The sequence below is a fragment of the Gopherus flavomarginatus genome, chromosome 1 (assembly GCF_025201925.1).
Source record: "Gopherus flavomarginatus isolate rGopFla2 chromosome 1, rGopFla2.mat.asm, whole genome shotgun sequence".
Lineage (NCBI taxonomy): Eukaryota > Metazoa > Chordata > Testudines > Testudinidae > Gopherus > Gopherus flavomarginatus.
Window position 1 is genome coordinate 282591899 of NC_066617.1, and position 24182 is coordinate 282616080.

At 39.5% G+C, this 24182-nt stretch overlaps 2 protein-coding genes across 2 annotated transcripts in view; one reads left to right on the top strand and one right to left on the bottom strand.

The window, feature by feature from the left end:
• The window catches only part of LOC127043643 (uncharacterized), a 1006231-nt gene that overhangs the window by 370717 nt on the left and 611332 nt on the right, over positions 1–24182 (bottom strand). The window lies entirely within an intron of this gene.
• Positions 1621–9467, top strand: SLITRK6 (SLIT and NTRK like family member 6). Its single transcript, XM_050948215.1, has 2 exons — positions 1621–2099; positions 5390–9467. Exon 2 carries the CDS (start codon positions 5405–5407, stop codon positions 7925–7927), a length of 2523 nt encoding a protein of 840 aa, XP_050804172.1. The 5' UTR covers positions 1621–2099; positions 5390–5404; the 3' UTR covers positions 7928–9467.

Sequence of the window (24182 nt, forward strand, 5' to 3'; positions counted from 1 at the left end):
GAATCAATGGCAATATTTTTACAAAGCCAACTGAAATGGCTGAACTGGCCCATTAATTTTAGAACTGGCAGAGACTACACAAAAATTCCATGATTACTCTGCCTAATTTTTAAATTAATGTAGTTGATTTCTGTGAACATTTTTTTATTTGTTTCACTGTCTTGAACAACCAAAAAACAAACATTAATACTTTTATGCACAAGTATTTGCACCAGAAATGCAAATCAGAAAGAATATCATTTATCTTGTTTGACCAGTTACAACTAGTCAAGGATCATTTTCAATCAATCTAGTGATTTAAATAAGGTTCTCAAAATGTTTGTCAAATGTTGTCAAGTAAGACATACATTTGAATAAACTGAGATCAGCTTATGGATATTCTGCAAGCAGAAAAAAGGATTAAAGTCTATTGAATACATTATTTGTGATGAATTATTTATCTCTAATGATTCTGCCACATTTTTTTTAAAATTAACAGTATTTTATATGTAAGGAATGAAATAATGAAGAACTAATTATGCTGAACCTAAAATTAATGTACACTTACAAAAACTGGACAAGATTCTGATAATCCTAGTCACATGGTATAGTACTAGACTCCACAGATAGCCCTTACAAAGTCAATAAGGCTACTCATAGAGTAATGCAATACTCAGCAGAAATAAGGATGTCAGAATCTGGCTGATAATTCTGAGATATACAATCCTTGTATTCTTCCATGTAATAAACAATTATGAATAATTACATGTTTAGAACACCAATGTAAATATTAGCTTGATTTCAAGAAAGAAAGAGAGTCGTTTTTTTGTAAACACATTGTTTCATGCCAAAAAGAATACAGCACCATGTGCATTAATACCAATATATTATCCTAACATCTGGAAAACAGTCCATTAAAATCAAGTTGAAACTCCCTCCACTAGAAAAGATGGGGGATTTTTAAAGTGCAGTCACTGCAATCACTCTATGAACATAAACACCAATGTACCATAAAATTCTTTTGCTGCAAAAGTAAAGTCTCTAAAGCCACTGTACACACACACACACACACACACACACACACACACACACACACACATTTAACCTACCACATTGTGTGAACTGGAGTAAAGATCTAATGTGCAGCTTTACACTTTCCTTCATATCATTATCACAGGCATTTTGTTCCAAAGGAAGAAAAGATTTTCCCTTATGATAGCTATTGTTGGGTAGAAAACAAGGATTTGTGCATTTGGTTTGGGGATATTTTCAGTATTTAAAATATGTAACAGAAAGACATACATTTATTGTATGCAAACAGAAAAAGCTGCAGGAGCTGTGGTAGAGATTTATTGTCTTGCAAAATCAGCCATTAATAGATCTTAAGTGATCTACAGAAGATTTAGCTGGATTTTATTTTCAGAAGGTTCATTTAGAAAAGGAAAAGAGGAGGTGAGAAAAATTGCAGGAGGAGGTGGAGCTGAGCTGTCCCAAGGTGGAGCTGTATCTTGTATTAAATGACACTGGCAGATTAAAGCTCTCTGATGGGGAAGGGGAAGGGCTTAAAGGCTGAGTCAAAAGCCAAGAAGTCTTTTTATTTACGCCTACCTCCCAGCCCCTGGCAATCTGACTAATAACAAACTGAGGTAACAAGAAAGACTAGAAAGAAGAGAGAGAACACAGAAGCAGAAGCAGCTTGGATCTAAAAATCTAACAAACCAAGAGGGATCAGTTTAAGCTCTGCTGAACATCGTGTTTATTTACTGCACCCAAAAGCTTGCAAATGGTTAACTATATGCAGAAAAGTCAGCATAGATGGGAAGTATGCTGTGAATTTTAATTGAGGAAAAGGGACAACTGCTTTCAGCATGGTCTAGAGTGCACTCTGCCTGAGAGATTTAATATATTATTATTATTATTATTCCAGTGAAATGCTCTATACTTTGTTTTCTGACATGGAGTTTTAACTTAAGGCAGCTGGAGCTGTAAAAGAGCTTGCAGCAAAGTGAGAATTTGGAAGAAAGTTTGCATTTTTTTTTAAAAGAGAACCTGAATTGCATTTGAACATCTACTCAAATTGTGCATTATTGATCGTGTCAGGGAGTGTTGCCTCTGTACAGGTAAGAAAGCTTCCAGTTAACTACTTATCTCAAGTGAATTTCCTCACTTTGTCTCTTTAGCACCAATTGATTTTATTTTCCTGTATTACTTTGGTAAACTTAACAGTTAAATGGTAGAAATCTGTATAGATTTACCCACTGATATTTCAAGCACTGTTCGGGTACCTTTTTCACTGAACGGTTTTCAATACATGTAGTTGCTCAGCAGGCAAAGAGAGTAGTTTTAGATTGTAGCATGCACTGTAGCATGGATTAAAGAAGTGTTTTTTCTGAAGTATGACGTTACTCTTAAAATACATCATCCAACTGTGCTTGTATCCAGAATTAACAAGCAGGCTTGAAGGGTTTTATACACTGCACATTCCCCTTGCTTAACCTGAGGCTTTGGAATACTTCACCACTCACTCTACACATATTTGTATCAAGAGTAAGATCAAATAAAAAAGACACTAATTTTTTTAAAAGAAGATTTTATTATTTCATTGCTTCTCAAGCATATTGCAAATTTGCCTTAAGGGACTCATAACTCACTACTTCTATATATACTGCAAATTTGCCTGGTAGGAAAGACTCCGGAATTCACTAATCTTTTAAAATAAAAATTGTGAAAGAACAATTACAGTAAGCAGTTATTAAAACTAAGTTACCACCTGACATTTCTTATAACACTTCACTAAATGAAACAGGATAATTATTAGTCCAGTATTTTAAAATGAAATGTATATTCAGTCTTTACTGTGAGTTCTTTCAACACAATGTTAATCATCTGTTACATAAAAGTATCCGCTATTTTAAAATAAGAGTGGAGCCCATTTAAGGCTAGATTTACTTGCTCTGCCTGAACTGACTGAAAATTTAAAAAGAAATGCCAATCAGTTCTCACCGAATACTTACAAAATATTTAGAAGTTCCAGTCTTTCTACTCTGTGTGTGTCTGTGTGTGCACACGCGTGAAAGAGAGAGAGAGAGAGAGAGAGAGAGAGAAAATTTTTGCAGCGTTCCCCACAAAAGTATGATAATGATTAAAATAGGAATGTTTTCCAATTGGTTACAAATGTTCTTACTTTCATCTTTAAAAAATGATGAGAGGTCTTTCATTTTTAAAAAAAATCATTTTTACAATATGTATTAAAATGCAACATGCATTTTGGATTAATATATTTTGATTTAGTTCACTTGATTTTGCTCTGGGCCCTCATAAAAACTACAATTTAAATACAATGCACAACTATGCTGGTGTCCTTATACAGAAATAAGTTACAGAAAATAAAGGCTAATAGGTTTGTTATGGGTAATTGTTACCAGAAGCATTTATCACCTTAGCTTACTGAAAAGAATGCTAGTGAATGAATACAGTTGTCTTTAAAACAGTATCATGCTGGCATTAATCTGAATACTTTGGAATAAGAGTTCTGCATATTGTGTCTTTCCCAATACTTTATGGAAAACCAGAAGTTCAGACACTATGTTTTAACCAGTTAACTAGAATAGACTATGTTCAAGAACTACTCTGTGAGCCAACAAAAATATGTCTTGTTTGTACTGAAAAAGACACTTCACTGAAATCAATGGGACAACTGTGGAATAAGGTATTACTCCATGTGCACAAACTGGTTCTTACTGACATAAGCATTTCAGTAGCATTCACAAGGATAGTATCTGGGTGCCTCCTGTGCAAGTCCTCTCATCAAGTTGCAAGAGAAGTGTAGATGAGAAGACTAACTGAAGTCTGAACGAGTAGTGCAGTAAGAATAAGATATGCATCTAAATTATATTGCTGATGTGATGCCAAAATACATGACCAAATTCTGAGAATGTTCATAAGCATAATTACATAGATTCTTGCAACTTCCTCATAAAGCATCAATTCTGCTGGTTAATTGTGTGATGACATTCTGCACTCCAAAGCATGTTTCAATAGCTCACTTAAAAAGATCAAGTGACCTTTATGACACAGGTTTCTTCAAGCAATATTGTTCAGTTCTGGAATAAATAGTGCAGTGAAGGGGAATTCTTGCATGAAATGTGTTTCAAATCATCCATTTCTTGTTGGAAATGTGGAAGTATTGACTTTAATAATAGATTGTAATCAGACGTATGACTTCAACTAATGCAAAAATAAATATCTTTGCTGTTTGGTAATAAGACAACCTTGCTATAAAAAAAGAAACACACAGAACCCTCATATGAACAGTAACAAACTAATTTCATCTCAGTGAGAACTGTGTCAAACAAATAGTTAATTGAAAATATATAATGTTCACCAGTTTCTGTTCCTGATTGAATAGTTGGACAATTCTGATGCATTTTTCATGTATTCTAAAGTTTGAGACCAATGGTTTGCAAGATAATAGCTTAAATTACACAGTGCAGATGATGTCATCCATCATTGCTAATTGTTAATGACAAATCTCTTGCTGTGTGCATTTTATAATGATACTAATATTAATTATTAAGATGAAAATGTCCAATTCAATATATTGTATATTGCCAACCTATGTCTTTCTATTTATACTTCACTTTTATTCTTGTATTGCTAGTAAACTTAGTTTACATATTGAATGCACAAATATATTACACATATATCTATAAAATGTGTATGTATAATCTCCCTAAAGATATGAATATATGGGTAGGGTGTGTATGTGTATCTACCCACAGCTATATTTAAAATATAAATACAGCACATACATATTTAAACAAAGGGGAAAATCACTAATTGTTCTCAGTTTGGGGGTATTAGGATTGCAGAGGAAGTTCCATTTCAACTTACAGACAATTGCAGAAATAGGCAAAGAAAAAGCTCTCCACATGCTGGCTGAATAAACATTTGATAGACAATAGATTGTTGGAACCAAACCGAGATTGGTTTATTATGAAACTTCTGTTCAGTCAGATAGCCTGTTAATATCTATCTGTTGCAATTTCCTAAAAACTGCAGCACTGCATGCCCATCAAAGGTGAACATGTCTTTTTGTTTGCTTGTTTGTTTTCCTACAAAGCACCATGTATGTATATGGCACTCCATATATAAGAATATACTTTTCATGAGCCCTGCATGCCGTGTTGTTGCAACATAAAAATACTGAAGTGCTCCTGTGTTATGACCTTCATGCTATATTTAATGGTTAGAACTAACCATATGTCGCATTTCTTAAAGAATTATAAAAATATTTGATAGAACACAATATTTTTTTATAAAGATAAGGTTTTTAGGTAAGTTTGGGGAACTTTCAATTATTTTTTTTTCAAATCTGAAATGATAAACTCAATTCATTTTTATTTTACAGGACCTACTGGCAACAATGAAGCTCTGGATTTTTATGTTATGGTCAGTTGTGGTTGCCTCGGATTTACTACAATCTCAGCCTTCTTTGTCTTCAGCGAGAGGATCTTGTGAGAATCTGTGCTCTTGTGAAGAAAAGGATGATATCTTGATTATAAACTGTGAAGAAAGAGGTATCAAAATGTTATCACAAATAAATGTCCCACCATCACAGCCTTTCCATCTTAACCTGCTGAACAATGGCTTGACCATGTTACATATGAATGATTTTGCTGGCCTCATCAATGCTATCTCACTACATGTTGGATTCAATAATATTGCAGATATTGAGCCTGGAGCTTTTAATGGTCTCGGTCTTCTTAAGCAACTTCATATCAATCACAATTCATTAGAAATACTTAAAGAGGATACTTTTCAGGGACTGGAAAATCTGGAGTTTCTTCAAGCAGACAACAATTTCATCACCGTGATTGAAGCAAGTGCCTTTAGCAAACTCAACAGACTTAAAGTGCTTATTTTAAATGACAATGCCATTGAGTTTCTCCCTCCTAACATATTTCGCTTTGTGCCGTTGACTCACTTAGATCTTCGTGGAAACCAGTTACAGACACTGCCATATGTTGGCTTCTTAGAGCATATTGGCCGAATACTGGACCTTCAGCTGGAAGACAACAAATGGGCCTGTAACTGTGACTTACTGCAGCTGAAGATATGGCTTGAAAACATGCCTCCCCAGTCTATAATAGGTGATGTTGTGTGCAACAGCCCTCCAGTTATCAAAGGCAGCATCCTTAGAAGATTAAAAAAAGAATTGCTCTGTCCCACTCACCCTATAAATGAACTTGAAGATCCTTCTGGGTCCTTGCCCTTGGTAGTAACCACCTCTATAAGTGATAGTCACCTACCAGCCAACGTGATCCCTGTCCTGAAAGCTCCTACCAAGGAACCAGGTTTAGTGCTTCATGTCACAAAGCCAGCTACTCAGCTTCCAGGAATATACTGTCCTGTACCCTGTCACTGCACCAGCCATATCCTGTCAGGGGTTCTAATTCACTGCCAGGAGCGAAATATCGAAAGCTTGTCTGATTTAGGTCCCCCTCCTCCAAACCCTAGAAAGCTTATTCTAGCTGGAAATATTATTCAAACATTGCTGAAATCAGATCTGGTGGACTATGCTAGCCTGGAAATGCTTCACTTGGGAAACAATCGTATTGAAATCCTTGAAGAAGGATCATTTATGAATCTAACGAGATTGCAGAAGCTATATCTAAATGGCAATCATCTTACAAAGTTAAGTCAGAGTCTCTTCCTTGGTCTTCAGCACCTTGAGTATTTGTATCTTGAATACAATGCTATCAAGGAAGTTTTGCCAGGGACATTTAACATGATGCCAAAACTTAAGGTGTTATATTTAAACAACAACCTTCTTCAAACTTTACCACCCTATGTTTTCTCAGGGGTGCCACTAGCCAGGCTAAACCTCAAAACAAACCAGTTTACCCATTTGCCTGTGAGTACTGTCTTGGATAAACTGGATTTGTTGGTACAAATTGAACTGGAGGACAACCCTTGGGACTGTACTTGTGATTCAGTTGGGCTGCAGCAGTGGATACAAAAGTTGAGTAAGAACATCATGATGGGTGACATTTTCTGTAAATCCCCAGGGCACCTAGCAAAAAAAGAATTGAAATCTCTGAACAGTGAAGTCTTATGCCCAGGACTAATAAATAGCCCAGCCCTGCCAACCCACGCTAGCTTTATAGTTGTGACAACTTCTTCTACAACAACCAATACTGCGGACACTATCCTTCGATCACTTACAGATGCTGTCCCACTTTCTGTTTTAATCTTAGGGCTCCTAATTGTGTTTATTACGATTGTATTTTGTGCAGCAGGAATAGTTGTCCTTGTTCTGCATCGGCGGAGAAGACACAAAAAGAAACAGGCAGATGAACACATGAGGGACAGTAGCCCAGTTCATCTCCAGTACAGCATGTATGGTCACAAAACAACACACCACACAACTGAGCGTCCAGCACCAACCCTCTATGAGCAACGCATGATCAGCCCCATAGTTCAAGTTTATCGAAGTCCATCCTTCAGCCCCAAACAGACAGAACAACAGGAGGAGGGAAATGAAAAGGATGTGAATGACTCCAAACATCTCCGCAGAAGTCTTCTGGAAAGAGAGAACAATTCTCCTCTCACAGGTTCAAATGTCAAATACAAATGTACAGACCAATCAGCTGAATTTCTGACCTTTCAGGATGCCAGCTCCTTATACAGAAACATTCTTGAGAAAGAACGAGAACTCCAGCAGCTAGGGATCACTGAGTATCTAAGGAAAAATATTGTCCAGCTCCAGCCTGACATGGAAGTACATAATCCTGGAACACATGAGGAGCTGAAGTTAATGGAGACACTAATGTACTCCAGACCAAGAAAGGTTTTGCTTGAGCAGACTAAAAATGAATATTTTGAGCTCAAAGCTAACTTACATTCTGAGCCTGACTACCTGGAAGTCCTGGAACAGCAAACATAAAATGACGGTACTTTGGACAGGGACAGAAAATCTGTAATTCTATATTAAGTCAGAAAATTGTAAATAAAAGTGCCTTATAATAATGTATCATCCATCAGGACAAAAGCACAGCAGTAATCCTAACAAAAAACTCAGGGATCACTGTGGGAAGCCATGCGGAAGTTTGCAGGCAATATGTCTTACCCCAATTGAAACATGATCTCTGTGTGATTGAACTGTGAGAGGAAGACTGCTATATTCTTTTTTTTTTTTTTTTGGAGCGAGGGGTGGTAAAAGGTCTGTATGGCACTCCCCATTCTGTACCTAACCTAGGATAAAACTTTTACGTAATTTGTACTTTCTTTTCTCTCAATTTAATTGGACTACATTTTTAAGTAGAGTTTAAGTATAGTTATAAAGGTTAATATGTATTGGTTAGGTATTAGTACATGCACTACATATGTGAACATTGTCTACAACTGCACTTACCATACCCTTATAATAAATACAAAAGGAAATGAAGCTTTGTCATATTGAATGTCAGTTAAAAAGAACAGAAGATATGTCATTGTATAGGCATCCAGTGCCTGCAAACATTTAGGTATCTTTTATGTGGGACTTCATTTATCACATTGTTACAGTATGTGGATGGAAAATATATGTATAAATATAATTACCAGCAATTTAAGAGACATCAACAAAGCTTTCTAGTACTTTCCCTATCTGACAGTTTTACTCAAATTTGGACAATCTTCTCTTGTTCTGCTGCTATAAAATGTTGTGCATCACTGGTGCTTCAACTCATAAGCCAGGGCAATTCTGAAAGCTACTGAGAATCAACTGTAAATACATTAGTGCACCTAATGAGTTTGATTTCTTTTATTTGACTGGCTCCTGTGGTGGCTTTGAATATTCCTGGCAGAAATACAGAAATAAGTACACTATGGCCAGTAACTTCCAGATATAGGGGAAAAAAGAATATTTTGTTGTTGTTTGTATCAATTCTGTACATTTTGCCACACATTAACAGGAAAAAGGCACTTCTCTTGTTAAGAGGTAAAAGTGGCTTAGAGCGTGGAGCCCTGCAGCTTTATTTTACAACAAAGTCTGGTTAGATTTATATTAACTATTTATTCTGTACAGTTTTGTATTCTTTTTCAATTCACAACAAGGAATAATTCGTGGGTGCCTTTCAAGCAAATATAAACAAAAATGGAAATAAAGCTTTTTTTTTTAAAATGTCATTTTCTTAAAAGTCACTTTTTAGAAAAGAGCAAGGCAGCAAGACCTGCATGCACAAGTTTAGATCTGTTCAGGAGTCAAACACGAAGCTTCTCTCTGTTATCATGTAGACAGAAGCATCTTGTTCACTTTGCAATAAGGCCATTCAGTTTCTGTGCACGACTGACACTCTGCCAAATTGAAAATCTGACTTGCATTTCTCCTCCTTTTTAAACAAACCTTTTGTAAATCAACTACACATGAATATTTTTTTTCTGATTTCCAACTGTACAGCTATTGAAAGGCTGAATCAATTAAAAGATTTCTAAATATATAGATTAAAACTAACTGTAGACTTGATCAATTCAGAGCCAAAAAATAAAAATAATAAAAAACAAAGATTCCTTTCCTTTAATTTAGCCTACTGCAATTTTCTTGCCTTGCTGTGAGTTCTCCACACTTCTTATATATGAGTTTCTGAAGGAACACGATTTCCGATAGAAAACTATATTGTCTTGGCTCTTAAGTTTGCATAGTGCTATTGATGTCAGTGGCACTATACAGATTTACACGAGGTGAGGATTTGGCCCCGTATCCTTTCCGTTATCTGATCAAACTTCCATAACAACATTTTGTTGATTACATCATGTTGCCTTGACAGTAAAACTAATTGGCTCTCAAGAATCAAACTGCAGTAGAGAGACAATAAGTGCTGTTTGCTCTGGCTATGACTAAAACCTATCAGTGTCCACAGTGTGTTCTAGGAGAGTGAGGAACAGTGATTCGTTAGATTACAGCTACAGTAATTTTACAATCATTTCACTCAAAAGAAATCATTACAGAAAACTGACAGCTAAATTCTGTGACACAACATACTGTAGTAAGATGTACTGATAGCTGTAATAATTAATATCATTAAGGGTCTGATTGAAAATCCAATGAGGTTTATGGAATTGACTTTTGTGGACTTTGGATCAGGGCCTAAATGTAGAATATTCTATTAAAAATTAAGTTTGAATAGGTAGATTAGTTCCCTCACGCTCATTTTTTCCATCAACGCTCCAGACTATCAGAGATTTCAAAGTCAGAGCAGGGGTGAGGAGAGGGAGGGGAAAGAAGCAGTGAGGAACAAATTGGGCCTAATTCTTCTCTGTCCTTGTATGGTCATTTACACCAGTGCAACGTGAGTGTACAATGCTGCCTTCTGATTTCTATGGTGCAGAGCAGTGGAGAATCAGACCCTCAGGCTTCTGTTTGAGGGAAATGCTTTCATACTACAGACAAGTGCCACATGCATAGATGACACTTTATTTAGCTGCTAAAGATTTCTTAGCAGAATGTGGAGGACAACTATGCTGGAAAATAGGCTCTTTCACTGTAGACTGAAAGCATCAGAAAAATGTTGAATACAATTTATGTCATGACAATTCAGATGCTCAGTTGTGTCAGTGCTCCACTCACCACAGCTAGGGGGAGGGGAGCTTTAGATTAACTTTGTTTCTCCTCCCTGCCTCAGTCTGCTGGGGGCTAGTACAATCCCTGCATAAATTAGGGCAGACTCAGGGATGCTCTCATTTAGAGAGGGCTGTAATGGTCCTACGTAGCTGTTGTAGCATCCAAGGATCACTGGAGTAAAGCACGTGTCGTCCACAATCCTTCCTGATTAAAAACAAATAAATAAATAAAAATGAGCTAGAACAAAATGATAGGTGAAAAACCTGTGCCTGAAAGTTCTCTGGAATGTTTCCATTACAGCAATCAGAAATGCATCTCTTCTGGGGAATTGGGTGGGGTCTGATGGAGTGTCCTCTTGTTGTGGCATGTTCTGCTACACATGAGGCAGGCAAAGTCAAACGGTTTATGTATGTTTCACTGAGACAACACATTGAAGGCTGGAAAGTGCAGCATATCTGACAGTCTGAAACAAAGTGGATTCATTTTTTCTCATGTCAGTTCTGTAGTTAATAACTGAGTGCAAGAACAGTACATCAGCAGACATATTGGTGCAGTTGGCAGGTACATAACTGTTATGTTGTTAGGGCACCTCAAGGTACCTGACACTGTCATTTTTTTTCTGACAGTTTGGCACAAAAAATGTATTAAATAACAAGAGGAGCCTGTTCTCTCAAAAAACACTGCTTACATCAGTCTCTTGCAGATACTTATTTTAATCTGCCTCTTATCCTATAACATACATAAAAATCAAATGTATGTTTTCTTCAATAATGGCACACACATATATTACCTACAATGATGTCTTTGCAAGCTTCTGAACAGAAAAGACTCAACCATAAAATTACTGTTAGTCTAGACTCTAGTGGCTCATTGAATATGTGACTGATCAAATATTTTCAATCCATTCTTCTCTTTTAACATGGTTGCTTGACCTTTTTTGTAAGGGATTTCCAAACTGAATATGAGTTCATACTTTTTATAGGGATGCATCCAAGCCACAAGTTCCAGACCTGAAACCAAGCTTTCCCCAAGATCAGCAGCGTTTGGTATGATAGCAATCTGAGGATTTGGCAAGGCCTACCTCCACATGAAATAAAAGCCAGAAATTGTTCCTTCCATAACAGCAGGTGTTTTGTGACACCTATCTAGAGATCTGTTACCTGGGAAGAATGAGAAAATGAAGAGATGAGGCTGACTGGGAAGGCCAAACATCTGTGCAAGAGGACTTTCTGGTATATTAATGGAGAGAGGCTTTTGCTACAGAGAAAACAAATGTTTCACAGCGGAAAATAATAGTGGTCTGTGAAATGAGGAAAATTAATCACAATGCACTTTCTCATGCACACCAGCATGACTTGCTAGTTTTGTAGAGATGCTAAAACACCAGGTGAGGAAACATTTGCCTTCAAGATGACGAGATAGAATGTGACACTCTCTGAAGAGGCATCGCTCTTTTATTTCCACTTTTGTTTTTCCAGTACACAGGAATTTGCAGAGTTTGGGGAGGCTCCACAGGGTTTGCACATTCTTGGCAGATTCCAAGTCTGTGAGGGCTCACTGTGTGGTCCCATCAGGGTGGACTAGGGGCAGCAAAGAGGGATCAGCTATTGAGGCTGTGTGCTGCTTCAAAGGATTTGTCCCTTAATGGAGCTCTAGGTTTGTGATATTCTTGATCATGTCCCAGTAACAGATGTTAAATCCTTCTTACTCTGAATCAGAAATTGACGATAACATTATCTACCCACTGGAATCAATACTGGGAAGTTAATTGCCATAGTGAAAAGATACAGCATGACATTCTCTTTCCTGCTCATCTGCTAACAGTCAGCCTTGACTTTTTAACACAACAAAGCAATTTCTGAAAAAGCCACAACTTGATAGAAACCAGCCAACCTCAAGAACAAGAAAAGAATGAAAACATCATATATTGTTCAGGTTCATGATGGTATGATGTGATGGACAATTGCTCTTTAGTTGGAATGACTTATTTTCATAGGGTCACTCAAGAATAGAGTGCAAATATATATGCATGATACAACTCATGAAATGTGCACCTAGGGTTTGTGTTGCAATACAGATTCATAAAAGAAATTACGCTGAGCATCACAACACCTTACATTTAGGCATGTGGAAAATCACTGTGATTCACAAAGCCTGAGTTAGGCTCCTGTACAATGAATGGGGAGATATAGGCACAATAGACTGCAATCCAGAAAAGCCAGCGTAAACTTGCCTGTGGGAGTTGCTGACAACAGGGCAGTGTACTAATTCTGCCTCCTCAGAGAGATAGGTGCTTAAGACCAGGATGAAGGGAGTGTCATAAAATGATAATTAAGGGTTAATGTCTCTTTTACCTGTAAAGAGTTACAAGCAGTGAACTTGGAACACCTGACCAGAGGATCAATCAGAAGACAAGATACGTTCAAATTTCAAATCTCGGTGGAGGGAAGTCTTTGTTTTGTGTTGTTTGTTTGTCTGTTGTCAGGGCCGGCCTTAGGATTTATGGTGCCCTAGGCGAGATTATTAAACTGGTGCCCCTGTGCCTGATCTGCTCTTAGCAACACAAACATAAGTTTATAGTATTGGAAAACTTGCCACATTCACATTATTAAAACAAGTTTAACTTAATTAAGCACACTATAATGCTGATGGACTAGCACTAAAGAAGCAGCACTATAGAAAAAATTCTGATATAACAGAATGATGCATATAATATATATTTTTTTAATTTATCAAAATTTTATTGGAAATTTATATGAAGAGGTATTGAAACAAAGATTTGTTTTGAATTAAAAGCAATCTTTCTGGCTTTTTTGGCTGCAAAATCAGTAATAATGTCATCGTATGACAAAGACAAAGTCGTGTCTTGTTCGATCACAAGAATAGCAAAACCAGTCAAGCGTTCCTGACTCATTGTAGACCGGAGATAGTTTTTAATGAGCTTTAGTTTTGAGAAACTCCGTTCTCCTGATGCTTCTGTTACAGGAATTGTCAGTAGAATATGAGTGGCAATGTACACGTTAGGATATATGTCAACAAGTTTGCGGGTATGAATAAACTGTACAATGTCCATCACCAATTTTGCATGTGGCAACATTGATGACAGTGTACTCAATTCTTCGTACAGTTCAAGTCCATTTAAATCAAAACTATCACCGTGCTTCAGGAGGCTCTCTAGATTCTTGCACTTTGTCATTAGTTGCTCTTGTTTTCCTATTTTGTTGAATTTAGTTATGTCATACAAAAATCCAAACTGTTCATGGTGTACTTGCAAGGTATTAAACCTTTCATCAACAGCAGATACTGCTTTATCCATCACAACATTAAAAAATTCAACCTCAAATTTCTTTTCTGGATCGTCTATGGGCATGATCTGCTGTACAGATTCTTCACAAAGAAGTGTCCCTGGCCTTTTTAACTCATATTAACTATGTATTTACTTTATGAAAGTTGGAGAAAACATTGTGAAAACGTAAAACATTGGCTGCCCAACTTCTGGGCTGGCAAAAGTTATACTGACTCACAGGGAAAAAACAATGCAGGAGAATCTTAGTACAACATATGATCACTCTATACCAGGGGTCGGCAACCTTTCAGAAGTGGTGTGCCAAGTTCACTGTAATTTAAGGTTTCTCGTGCCAGTGATACATTTTAATGTTTGTAGAAGGTTTCTCTCTATGTCTATATTATATAAATAAACTATTGTTATTATCTGACGTCTTGGCCACCGGTCCTGCTCAGGCCACTGCCAGCTGAGTAAATGAAACCGCAAACCGGCAGCGGGCTGGTGGCTGGAACCTTAGACAAGGATCCCAGGCCCTGCTCAGCCCGCTGCTGGTCCGGGGTTCTGACCACCAACTCCTGCCAGCCAGGATCCCGGCCGCCAACCCCCCCTCAGCCCGCTGCCAGCCTGGGATTCTGCTCACCCAGGCTGGCAGGAGGCAGAGTGGGGCTGGCGGCTGAGCTCCTGACTGGCCAGGGGCCGGCAGCCAGAACCCCGGAGTAGCAGTAGGCTGAGTGCTGCTGGCACCCCAGACTGGCAGCAGACTGAGCCACTCAACCCCCCACCGGGCCTGCTCAGCCCGCCACCAGCCCGCTCAGCCCGCTGCCGGCTGAGTGAATGGAACCCCAGGCTGACAGCAGGTTGAGTGGTTCAACTGGCCTGCTCAGCCCACTGCCAGCCTGGGATTCCTTGGGGGTCCCCAGGCCAGCAGCAGGTGCTGAGTGGGGCCGATGGCTGGTATCCCAGCTGGCAATAGGGCAGCAGCTGGAACCCCCAAGCAGTGATGGGCTGAGCCGCTCAGCCTGCTGCTGCATACCATCAAAAATCAGCTCACCTGCCACCTTTGACAGGTGTGCCGTAGGTTGCCGAACCCTGCTTTATACACTAGTAAGGAGATGAGCATATTACAGTTGTTGGAGGGCCTTTATCAGGAGTAACAGGCTATAGGAAAGTCAGTCAACATTTTTTGTTTCTCTGATGAAAACTGACCCACTACCTGCCTCAAACCAAACCTGTCACTAATAATTGTCAACAACTTAATTTTCTGTTTTTGGCTAAGATATTGATTTAAAAAAAACATTGAAATTGGATTCAGGATTGTTATTTGGGGCTTTGTCTTATATAGGCACCAACTACCCCCACCTAGAGTGACCAGACAGAAAGTGTGTAAAATCAGGACAGGGATGGGTGGGGGTGGAGGGGTAAAAGGAGCCTATATAAGAAAAAGACCCCAAAATTGGGACTGTCCCTATAAAATAGGGATATCTGCTCACCCTACTCCAATTTCTTATCCTGATTTTTCACACATCTGGCTAACCCCAGCCAAGCCCTGTGTGACATTCCAATTCTGGCTGCCTGCCGAGGAAGTGAGTTACTTTCACTTTCATTCCTCAGCAGGCAGGCAGCCAGCCTCCCCTCCACCCACCTATCCCCAGCACCTCACCCAACCCAGCCCTGACGGAGGGGAGGGAGGAGAGAGAGAGGGGTGCTCCTGGGGAGGAGGGAGAAAGGAGGGGGTGCTCCGTGGGGCAGGGGGGAGAAGAATGGATGTTATGGGAGACAACAAAGGATACTGGTTCCAGAGCCACAGAGCCTGCCTCACCTGACCTCAGCCGGGGGGAAAGAGTCACACTCACAGGTGAGCTCCTTCCCCAACCCTACTCCCTCCCCTTCCCAGAGACCCCAGCAGCCAATCCCATTCCTCAGACAGTGCTGCATTCGGCTCTCTCTAGGACCCAGCAGCCCTGCTTCTACACTGTCTGGGCTGCCTGGAGAGTGGTGCCCTCAGGGAGAGTGAGGCTCTACGCGGCTGCCTATTCTGCCTATGCCTAAGGACGGCCCTGTCTGTTGTTCTCTCTGGGTTCTGAGAGTGACCAGACGTACCTACAGGCTCTCTAATTTTCTATTCAAATAGTGAGTACAAGTACAAAGGCGGTTTAGTCTTTTTGATTGTTTTCTTTATTTGCAAATGTGTGTTTTGCTGGAAGGATTTTAATTTGTATTTGTGCTGGGGGGAAGGCTTCTCTCTAGTGTCTATAAGCTGAAAGATCCTGTAACATTTACTATCTTGATTACAGAGACAACTTTTACTTTTTTCTTTTTTTTTATTAAAAGCTTTTCTTTTTTAAGACCTGATTGATTTTTTCCCCTTGTTGAGGCTCAAGGGAATTGAGTCTGTACTCACTAGGGAACTGGTGGGAGAGAAGGGAGGGGGGAAGGTGGAATTCCTCTGATTTAGATTCACGGAGCTTGAATCTGTATTACCTCTTGGGGAGGGGAAAAGAGGAGGGGGGAAGGTGCATTCCTCTCTGTTTTAAGATTCAAAGAGTTTGAATCACAGTGATCTTCCAGGGTAACCCAGGGAGGGAAAGCCTGGGAGAGGCAACAGTGGGGGAAAGGGTTTACTTTCCTTGTGTAAGATCCAGGGGGTCTGGGTCTTGGGGTCCTCTAGGAAGGTTTTTGGGGGACCAGAGTGTACCAGGCACTGCAAGTCCTGGTTGGTGGCAGCACTACAAGATCTAAGCTGGTAATTAATCTTAGGGGGTTCATGCTGGTACCCCATCTTTTAGACACTAAGGTTCAGAGTGGGGGTTATACCATGACAGGGAGACATCTATATCTGCTTATGATTCAAAGGCAGGAATTCTCTTTGGAGTGAGGCACCTATGCTGCTCACCTTATAACATTTATCCCATTAGTTAGAGAACTTGCCTGGGGTGTGGGAAACCTAGCTTCAATTCACCCCTTCTGCCCAAAGAGAAAGAATTTGAATATGAATCTCTCGCCTCTTAATCAAATGATCACTGAATAATCAGTGATTAATCTGATGTGTGGCTCCTCAGTCGCTGCCGGTGAAGCTGTTGTACTCTGGATAAATAATGAAAGTGTGATTGGAGCAGGGGAACTGGATCTGCTTGGGTGCCCACACTACTAGATTACAGAATCATTCTCACACACATTCTCTCTCTGTCTGGCCCAGTGGCTATTTAAGTACCTATCCAGAGTGGAAAAGTCATGGGCCACACAGAAAGAAAGAGAGAGAGAGAGTTAGAGAGAGAGAAAATCTGTGGCGCAATGGTTAGTGCACCCACCTCAGAGGCGGAAGATTGTAGGAGCAGTCCCCCTGCTTCAATCGCTTGATTATTTATCCATAGGGGAACAGCTCCGGCAGGAGACATTGTGGGAAACCTACATCAGAATATCCCACCACTCAGCGGTTAGAGCACTCCCCTAAGAGATAGGAGGCTCCTGTTTAAATTTTTCTCCTCCTTTGGCAGAGGGGGTGAAATGAGCTTGGGTTTTACATATCCCAGGCAAATGTTCTAATCACCGGGCTAAAAGTTATAAGGTGAGTACTGCCACCATCATTTCCACCCCAGGCCAAATTTTGAATGGGATGCAGTCCAATAGGTGGCCTCTAAGCATGCCAACCAAATCTAATCCCTCATGCAGCCAAACACCTATTCTTCCCTGGTTTGTGAATTTCTCTGGGGCTTAGATGTGAGATGGTACCCAGATGCCCAGAATGAGGCAAAAATGTGCATGCCCAGAGGCAGAAATTTAGGTGCAGAGGGAACCTTTACTCTGAAAACTGAGGCACTGAGTGAATTCAGGCACCTACAGAGGTTAGGCAGGAGTTTTGTGCATTGCATTGGAGCCAAAACTGGAACTTAGGCACCTAACTCCTTTTGTGCATCCAAGCTCGAGTCATCATTTTAAACCACTTACTTGTAATTCATGCTTTTAGGAAGGAATAAAGATGGGGGTAGGAAGCCTTGGCTTTTTTATTATTATTATTTTAGAAGGGAACTGCATAACAAATGTTGGTTTATCTTTATTTTAGCCTAGTCTTATTGCAGATACACTTATCTAGATTGGTTTGTATTTGAGGTCATTTGTTTTAGGAATCTTACAAATCTGGCAGATGTAGTTAATTTACCATTTAGATTACAGAAGTACCGCCGATAATTTTCAAACAAATAGAGGACTGCAACCTCTTAATATGTTAAAATCTATCATCTTAACTGTTACCATAAATTAGCATTTTAAATTAGCAATAAAATTGGCTTTTGTCAACTCATAAGACTAAATCTCAATTTTTGTTTTGCATAAGAGTCAGCACAGCATTATCACATTGTTTTAAGTACAAAGCTGATATGGCATTTTCATAAGGGATACACATTTGGTTTAAATATTATTAAGTAGTTTGATCTTGAATCTGATTAAGAAAAGGCCTAACGTTCAGATAAGTATCAATACCGCAGATACTGTAGATTTACATGGTGGCACTATTTCTCATCAGGTTGGGATCTAGATTTTGACTGAAAATGAGGAGATATGATGCATTTATGGACGAAGAATCTGACTGTCCACTGCTTTGCACCTGATGATTTCAAGGTGGGTGTAAAACCTTAACAAATCAGAAGGATAGCATTTTATACCCACTTTGGATATATGTAAATGACTACTCTAGGGTCTAGAGAGTGGTGAACGAGGCATGAAGTCTTTAATTGTCTCGTGGATTAGATATATATCCTTAAATAACATACAACAGAAAGAGAGGCATTTGGAAAAAAAAATCCCTATCCATTAGCCCAGGGGTGGCCAATCTGAGCTGGAAAAGGAGCCAGAATTTACCAATGTACATTGTCAAAGAGCCACCATAATACATCAGCAGCCCCCACACCAGCTCCCTTCCTTCGGGTTGGAAGAGACCTCAGGAGGTCATCTAGTCCAATCCCTTGCTCAAAGCAGGACCAACACCAACTAAATCATGCCAACTAAAGCTTTGTCAAGCCAGGCCTTAAAAACCTCTGAGGATGGAGATTCCACTACCTCTCTAGGTAACCCATTCCAGTGCTTCACCACTCCCCTAGTGAAATAGTGTTTCCTAATATCCAGCCTAGACCTCCCCTACTGCAACTTGAGATCATTGCTTCTTGTTCTGTCATCTGCCACCACTGAGAACAGCCGAGCTCCATCCTCTATGGAATCCTCCTTCAGGAATTTGAAGGCTGCTATCAAATCCCCCCTCACTCTCCTCTTCTGCAGACTAAATAACTCCAGTTCCCTCAGCCTCACCTCATAAGTCATGTGCCCCAGCCCCCTAATAATATTTGTTGCCCTCTGCTAGACTCCTCCAATTTGTCCACCTCCCTTCTGTAGTGAGGGGACCAAAACTGGATAGAATACTCCAGGTGTGGCCTCACCAGTGTCGAATAGAGAGGAATAATCACTTTCCTCAATCTGCTGGCAATGCTCCTACCAATACAGCCCAATATGCTGTTGGTCTTCTTGGCAACAAGGGCACACTGCTGACTCATATCCAGCTTCTCATCCACTGTAATTCCCAGGTCCTTTTCTTCAGAACTGCTCCTTAGCCAGTTGGTCCCTGGCCTGTAGTGGTGCATGGGATTCTTTCTTCCTAAGTGTAGGATTCTGCATTTGTCCTTGCTGAACCTCATCAGATTTCTTTTGGCCCAGTCCTCCAATTTGTCTAGGTTACTCTGGACCTTCCAGCATATCTACCTCTCCCTCCAGTTTAGTGTCATCTGCAAATTTGCTGAGGGTGCAATTAATCCCATCATCGAGATCATTAATAAAGATGTAGAACAAAACCAGGCCCAGGACCGACCCCTGGGGCACTCCACTTGATACTGGCTGCCAACTAGACATTGAGCCATTGATCACTACCCATTGAGCTCAATAATCTAGCCAGCTTTCTATCCATTTTATAGTCCATTCATCCAATCAATACTTCTTTAACTTGCTGGCAAGAATACTGTGAGAGACTGTATCAAAAGCTTTGCTAAAGTCGAGATATATCACAGCCACCGCTTTCCCAATATCCGCAAGCCAGTTATGTCATCATAGAAGGCAATCAGGTTGGTCAGACATGACTTGCCCTTGGTGAATCCATGTTGACTGTTCCTGATCACCTTCCTCTCCACCAAGGGCTTCAAAATGGATTCTTTGAATACCTGCTCCATGATATTTCCAGGGACTGAAGTGAGGCTGACCAGTCTGTAGTTCCTCAGGTTATCTTTCTTCTCTTTTTTAAATATGGGCACTGTATTTGACTTTTTTCCAATCGTTTGGGACCTCCCCCCGATCACCACGAGTTTTCAAAGATAATGGCCAGTGGCTCTGCAATCACATCAGCCAGCTCCCTCAGCACCCTTGGATGCATTAGATCTGGATCCATGGACTTGTGCACTTCCAGCTTTTCTAAATAGTCTTTAACCTATTCTTTCACTACTGAGGGCTGCTCACCTCCTCCCCGTACTGTGTTGCCCAGTGCAGCAGTCTGTGACCCGACCTTCTCTGTGAAGACCGAGGCAAAAAAAGCATTGAATACTTCAGCTTTTTCCACATCATCTGTCACTATGTTGCCCCCTCTATTCAATTGATGCCAATAAGGGATTCTTGCAGTTCAAACCTCATGCTGTTATATTTAGTCAATCACGTCCACAATACGTACAAAATATTTATTATTTACATATTGAAATACCTATGTAAGTCATCCCCTTTCAGAAATGCTTTCAACATTTGTTAATTTTAGACTTTTGGCCTAATGCAAAAGCCCACATTGACTGCAGCAGACTTTGGATCAGGCCCAACCTTGAATTTAACATTCTATGTTAGTTTCACAGCAATGATTATCCAGATGTCTATGCCATATTTTGCTAAGGTAACTAAAGCTTTCTCTGGCTCGGTTAATTTTCTACAATATGGACCATGTAAACCAGAGCATGACACAGTTAAAAATGCTAATATCAATCACATAGACCTGGAAGCATTTTGAGGAGAAAATAGAAGAGTATTCTTTTTCTAGACACAGAACATAGGCTTTTTGAATATAGGGTTAAAGAAGGAAACAGAAACCATACTCACCAACTAAAATGCAGAAACTATCAGCCTTTTAGGGAGTTAGCCATTTATATAGACATTGAATTCATTAAAAATGTTTTCCTGACAGATTGGTACAGCAATTGTATATGTATTTTTAAAGCACTAGTAATCTTACTTTTCTCTCCGGTGTTTGAGGCTCCCAGATTTTCCAAGATACTTATATTGCATTTGTGAAAAAGTCAGATAATTAAGCAGTCAGTGACCAAGGGTGCTTGATTATTCAGTTTAAAAAAATTTCAAACAAACAAACAAACAAAAAGAAATATTTAAGTGAAATATAACATTGAATCTTTGAAACGTTATGGAAATACAGGCAGTACCTAGAGGAAAGCCCTTGCTTCTAGATCTGACTAATTTAGACAAATTCAGTATGTATCCAACATCATGAAGAAATTAAAGTGGTAAGATTCATAAGACAATTCAGTCAGCTCTGCGGTGAATAGCTTTGTGTATGTTGCAGTGTTATGTGTTGTGACTTCAATGCAGCTTTTGAATAAATCCTAATAGGTACATTGTGGCACAAATATAAGAATCATATCTGAGGACTAATTACATAGTAGGAGATAGTATTTCCCCCCATTTTATTACTTAGTGGAGGAAGGAGAGGGGTCTGTAATCTAGCCATCAACATACTGACCCTTGCTGTAATCTTGAGTGAGTGCACAGGAGTCAGATTTGTCAGGAGACAAGACATAGTAATTTTTTTATTAAATATACAAGTGCTCAGCTCAGACAGAATTGTATTAGGCTTCTAGAATCATCTAATTCACAATGAGCTTCTTCAGAGGCTTAAAGGGATTTGTCAACTTGCAAATCACATTTTTCTCAGAAAAATGTGTACCTACTAGTTATAAGTGAAATTTAAGATTGTATAACTAAAATAAACTAGCAAAAAAAAAATCTTTTTTTTTTTTTATTTTTCAATTTGGTTATTGTGTGCATTTGACAGCACTTGGGCCCAGATCCTCAAAGGTATTTAGGCACTTAAGTCACATTGAAATCAGTGGGAATCAGGGGCAAAATACCTTTAACAATCTGGGACTTGATGAATACTCAGATTTGTTTCCCATATAGGCCGCGTCTCTTGTTAGCATAACCTATGTCGCTCAGAGGTGTGGAAAAAACACCTCTTTGAGTGACAAAATTACACCAACAGAAGTGCTGGTGTGGACTGCACTATGTCAGCAGGAGAGAGACAATTAGGTATATCTTTAGTTTCAAAAAGTCTAAGCAGTGTATGTTTACAAGGATGACTTAACAGAAAGCAGATTTAACCATTTACTTCTGATCCTGCAGCCCTCACTTACCACTTAACCTTGCAGGCCCCTTGTGGGAGTAAAGGGGAGTAAGCCTACTTGGGTGTTTGCAGGATTGAATTAAACTTCCTTTGGTTTCAGTTGGATTTCTGCCTACATTGGACAACAAAATCAGGGCCTTTACTTTAGCTTGTATCAAAATAACCCTCTGGTTTCTCAATGCTTGTCTGCACTTAAAATGCAGCAGCTGCACCCATTGGTACAGTGACTCCTCACTTAAAGTCGTCTCGGTTAACGTTGTTTCATTGTTAAGTTGCTGATCAATTAGGGAACATGCTCGTTTAAAGTTGTGCAATGCTCCCTTCTAAGGTCATTTGGAAGCTGCCTGCTTTGTTCACTGTTTGCAGGAAGAGGAACCCGTTGCAGCTAACTGGTGGGGGCTTGTAACCAGGGTGGACTGGCAGCCTCACTATCAGCTCCCCCTATCATCTCCCTGCTCCCCTAAGTTCCCTGTGCTGCCGCTGCCCAGCAGGCTAACAATTGCAGGCTATTGACTGCCAGCAGTTCTGCTGTCCCTCCCCCCACTTCCATGTGCTGCTCGTGCCCTCTGCCTTGGAGCTGCTCCCAGAGACTTCCGCTGGCTGTGCAAGGGGGATGGGGTGGGGGCTAATGTTAGGGTGTCCCCCTCCTCCCTGCTCTTTCACCCTGCTTACCCCTTCTCCATACAGAGAAGAGAGGGGACACAGACAGAGAGAGACATAGAGAGCTTGGGGCAGCAGCTGCTGTCTCAACTTCCTGATACACTTAAAAAGATAATGCACTTAAGAGTGGGTCAGCTTACTTAGAGGGGCAGTGTGCATCTCTCTTTCTCTGCCACACACAAGATATGTGTCTGTCTCTGTGTGTACCCTTCAGGGCTCAGCCAAGTGCTAGTTCATCATTTAGCAGGAAGGCATTCCCTGGGAAATATACCTCCCTCTTCCACCCTCTAAGTTCACCACCACAACCAACCTTCACAATCATCATATCTGTGAACAGTATTAAATTGTATGTTTAAAACATATACTGTGTGCATATCTATATAATATATAGTTTTTTGTCTGGCGAAAAAAAATTCCCTGGAACCTAACCCCTCACATTTACATTAATTCTTATGGGGAAATTGGATTTGCTTAATATAATTTTACTTAAAGTTGTATTTTTCAGGAACATAACTACAACGTTAAGCAAGGAGTTACTATATAGGTGATCCTCCTCCCCAAGAGGCAGTATCTAATTCAATGGAAGAATTTTTTTCCATATTGCTTATGGAAATAAATATGATTCAGTATCTCTTGATAAATTTATTAAAACTGTTAATTAAAAAAGTCGAGAAAACATATCAAAGCAAAACTATTTTTAATATTTATATGTATTATTAATACTTATTATTATATTTAATAATTAAGAATAAAGCACTCCAACTATCAAACCAAAATCAAACCAACAAACAAGCTAGCCTCATAATTGGATTGGAATTAAATAGTCAAATAATTGCCTAAATTGCCAAAATCCTTATAAATCCTAAAAAGGGATCTAGGAGGTGACTATCCATTTCGTTATCAACTTCATCTAAAGACGATTACTAATGTTGATCAGATCTATAACTTGGAACTGGTGACATATTTTTAATACTGAAACCCTAACTCTAATCACCCTAACCAATTATGAAGTGTCCTCCTGGGCTTTCTGTTCTTGTGTGGTGGCTAATCCTTTCCTCCTTGCCCCCTAGCAGAAATGTGGCAACAGAAAATTTAACAGAAGTTTTATAAACAGAAGCTTGACAATTCTTTTCTAAAAAAAATGTGCAAATGGCAGTTTAAACATATGCCACACATCATGCTATAATGAATAATTTTATGAGATTATATTTAGGGCAGTTTAAACCTGG

Excerpts from the sequence above, each read along its gene's own strand:
- SLITRK6 (XM_050948215.1), top strand. The coding sequence starts at position 5,405 with ATGAAGCTCTGGATTTTTATGTTATGGTCAGTTGTGGTTGCCTCGGAT.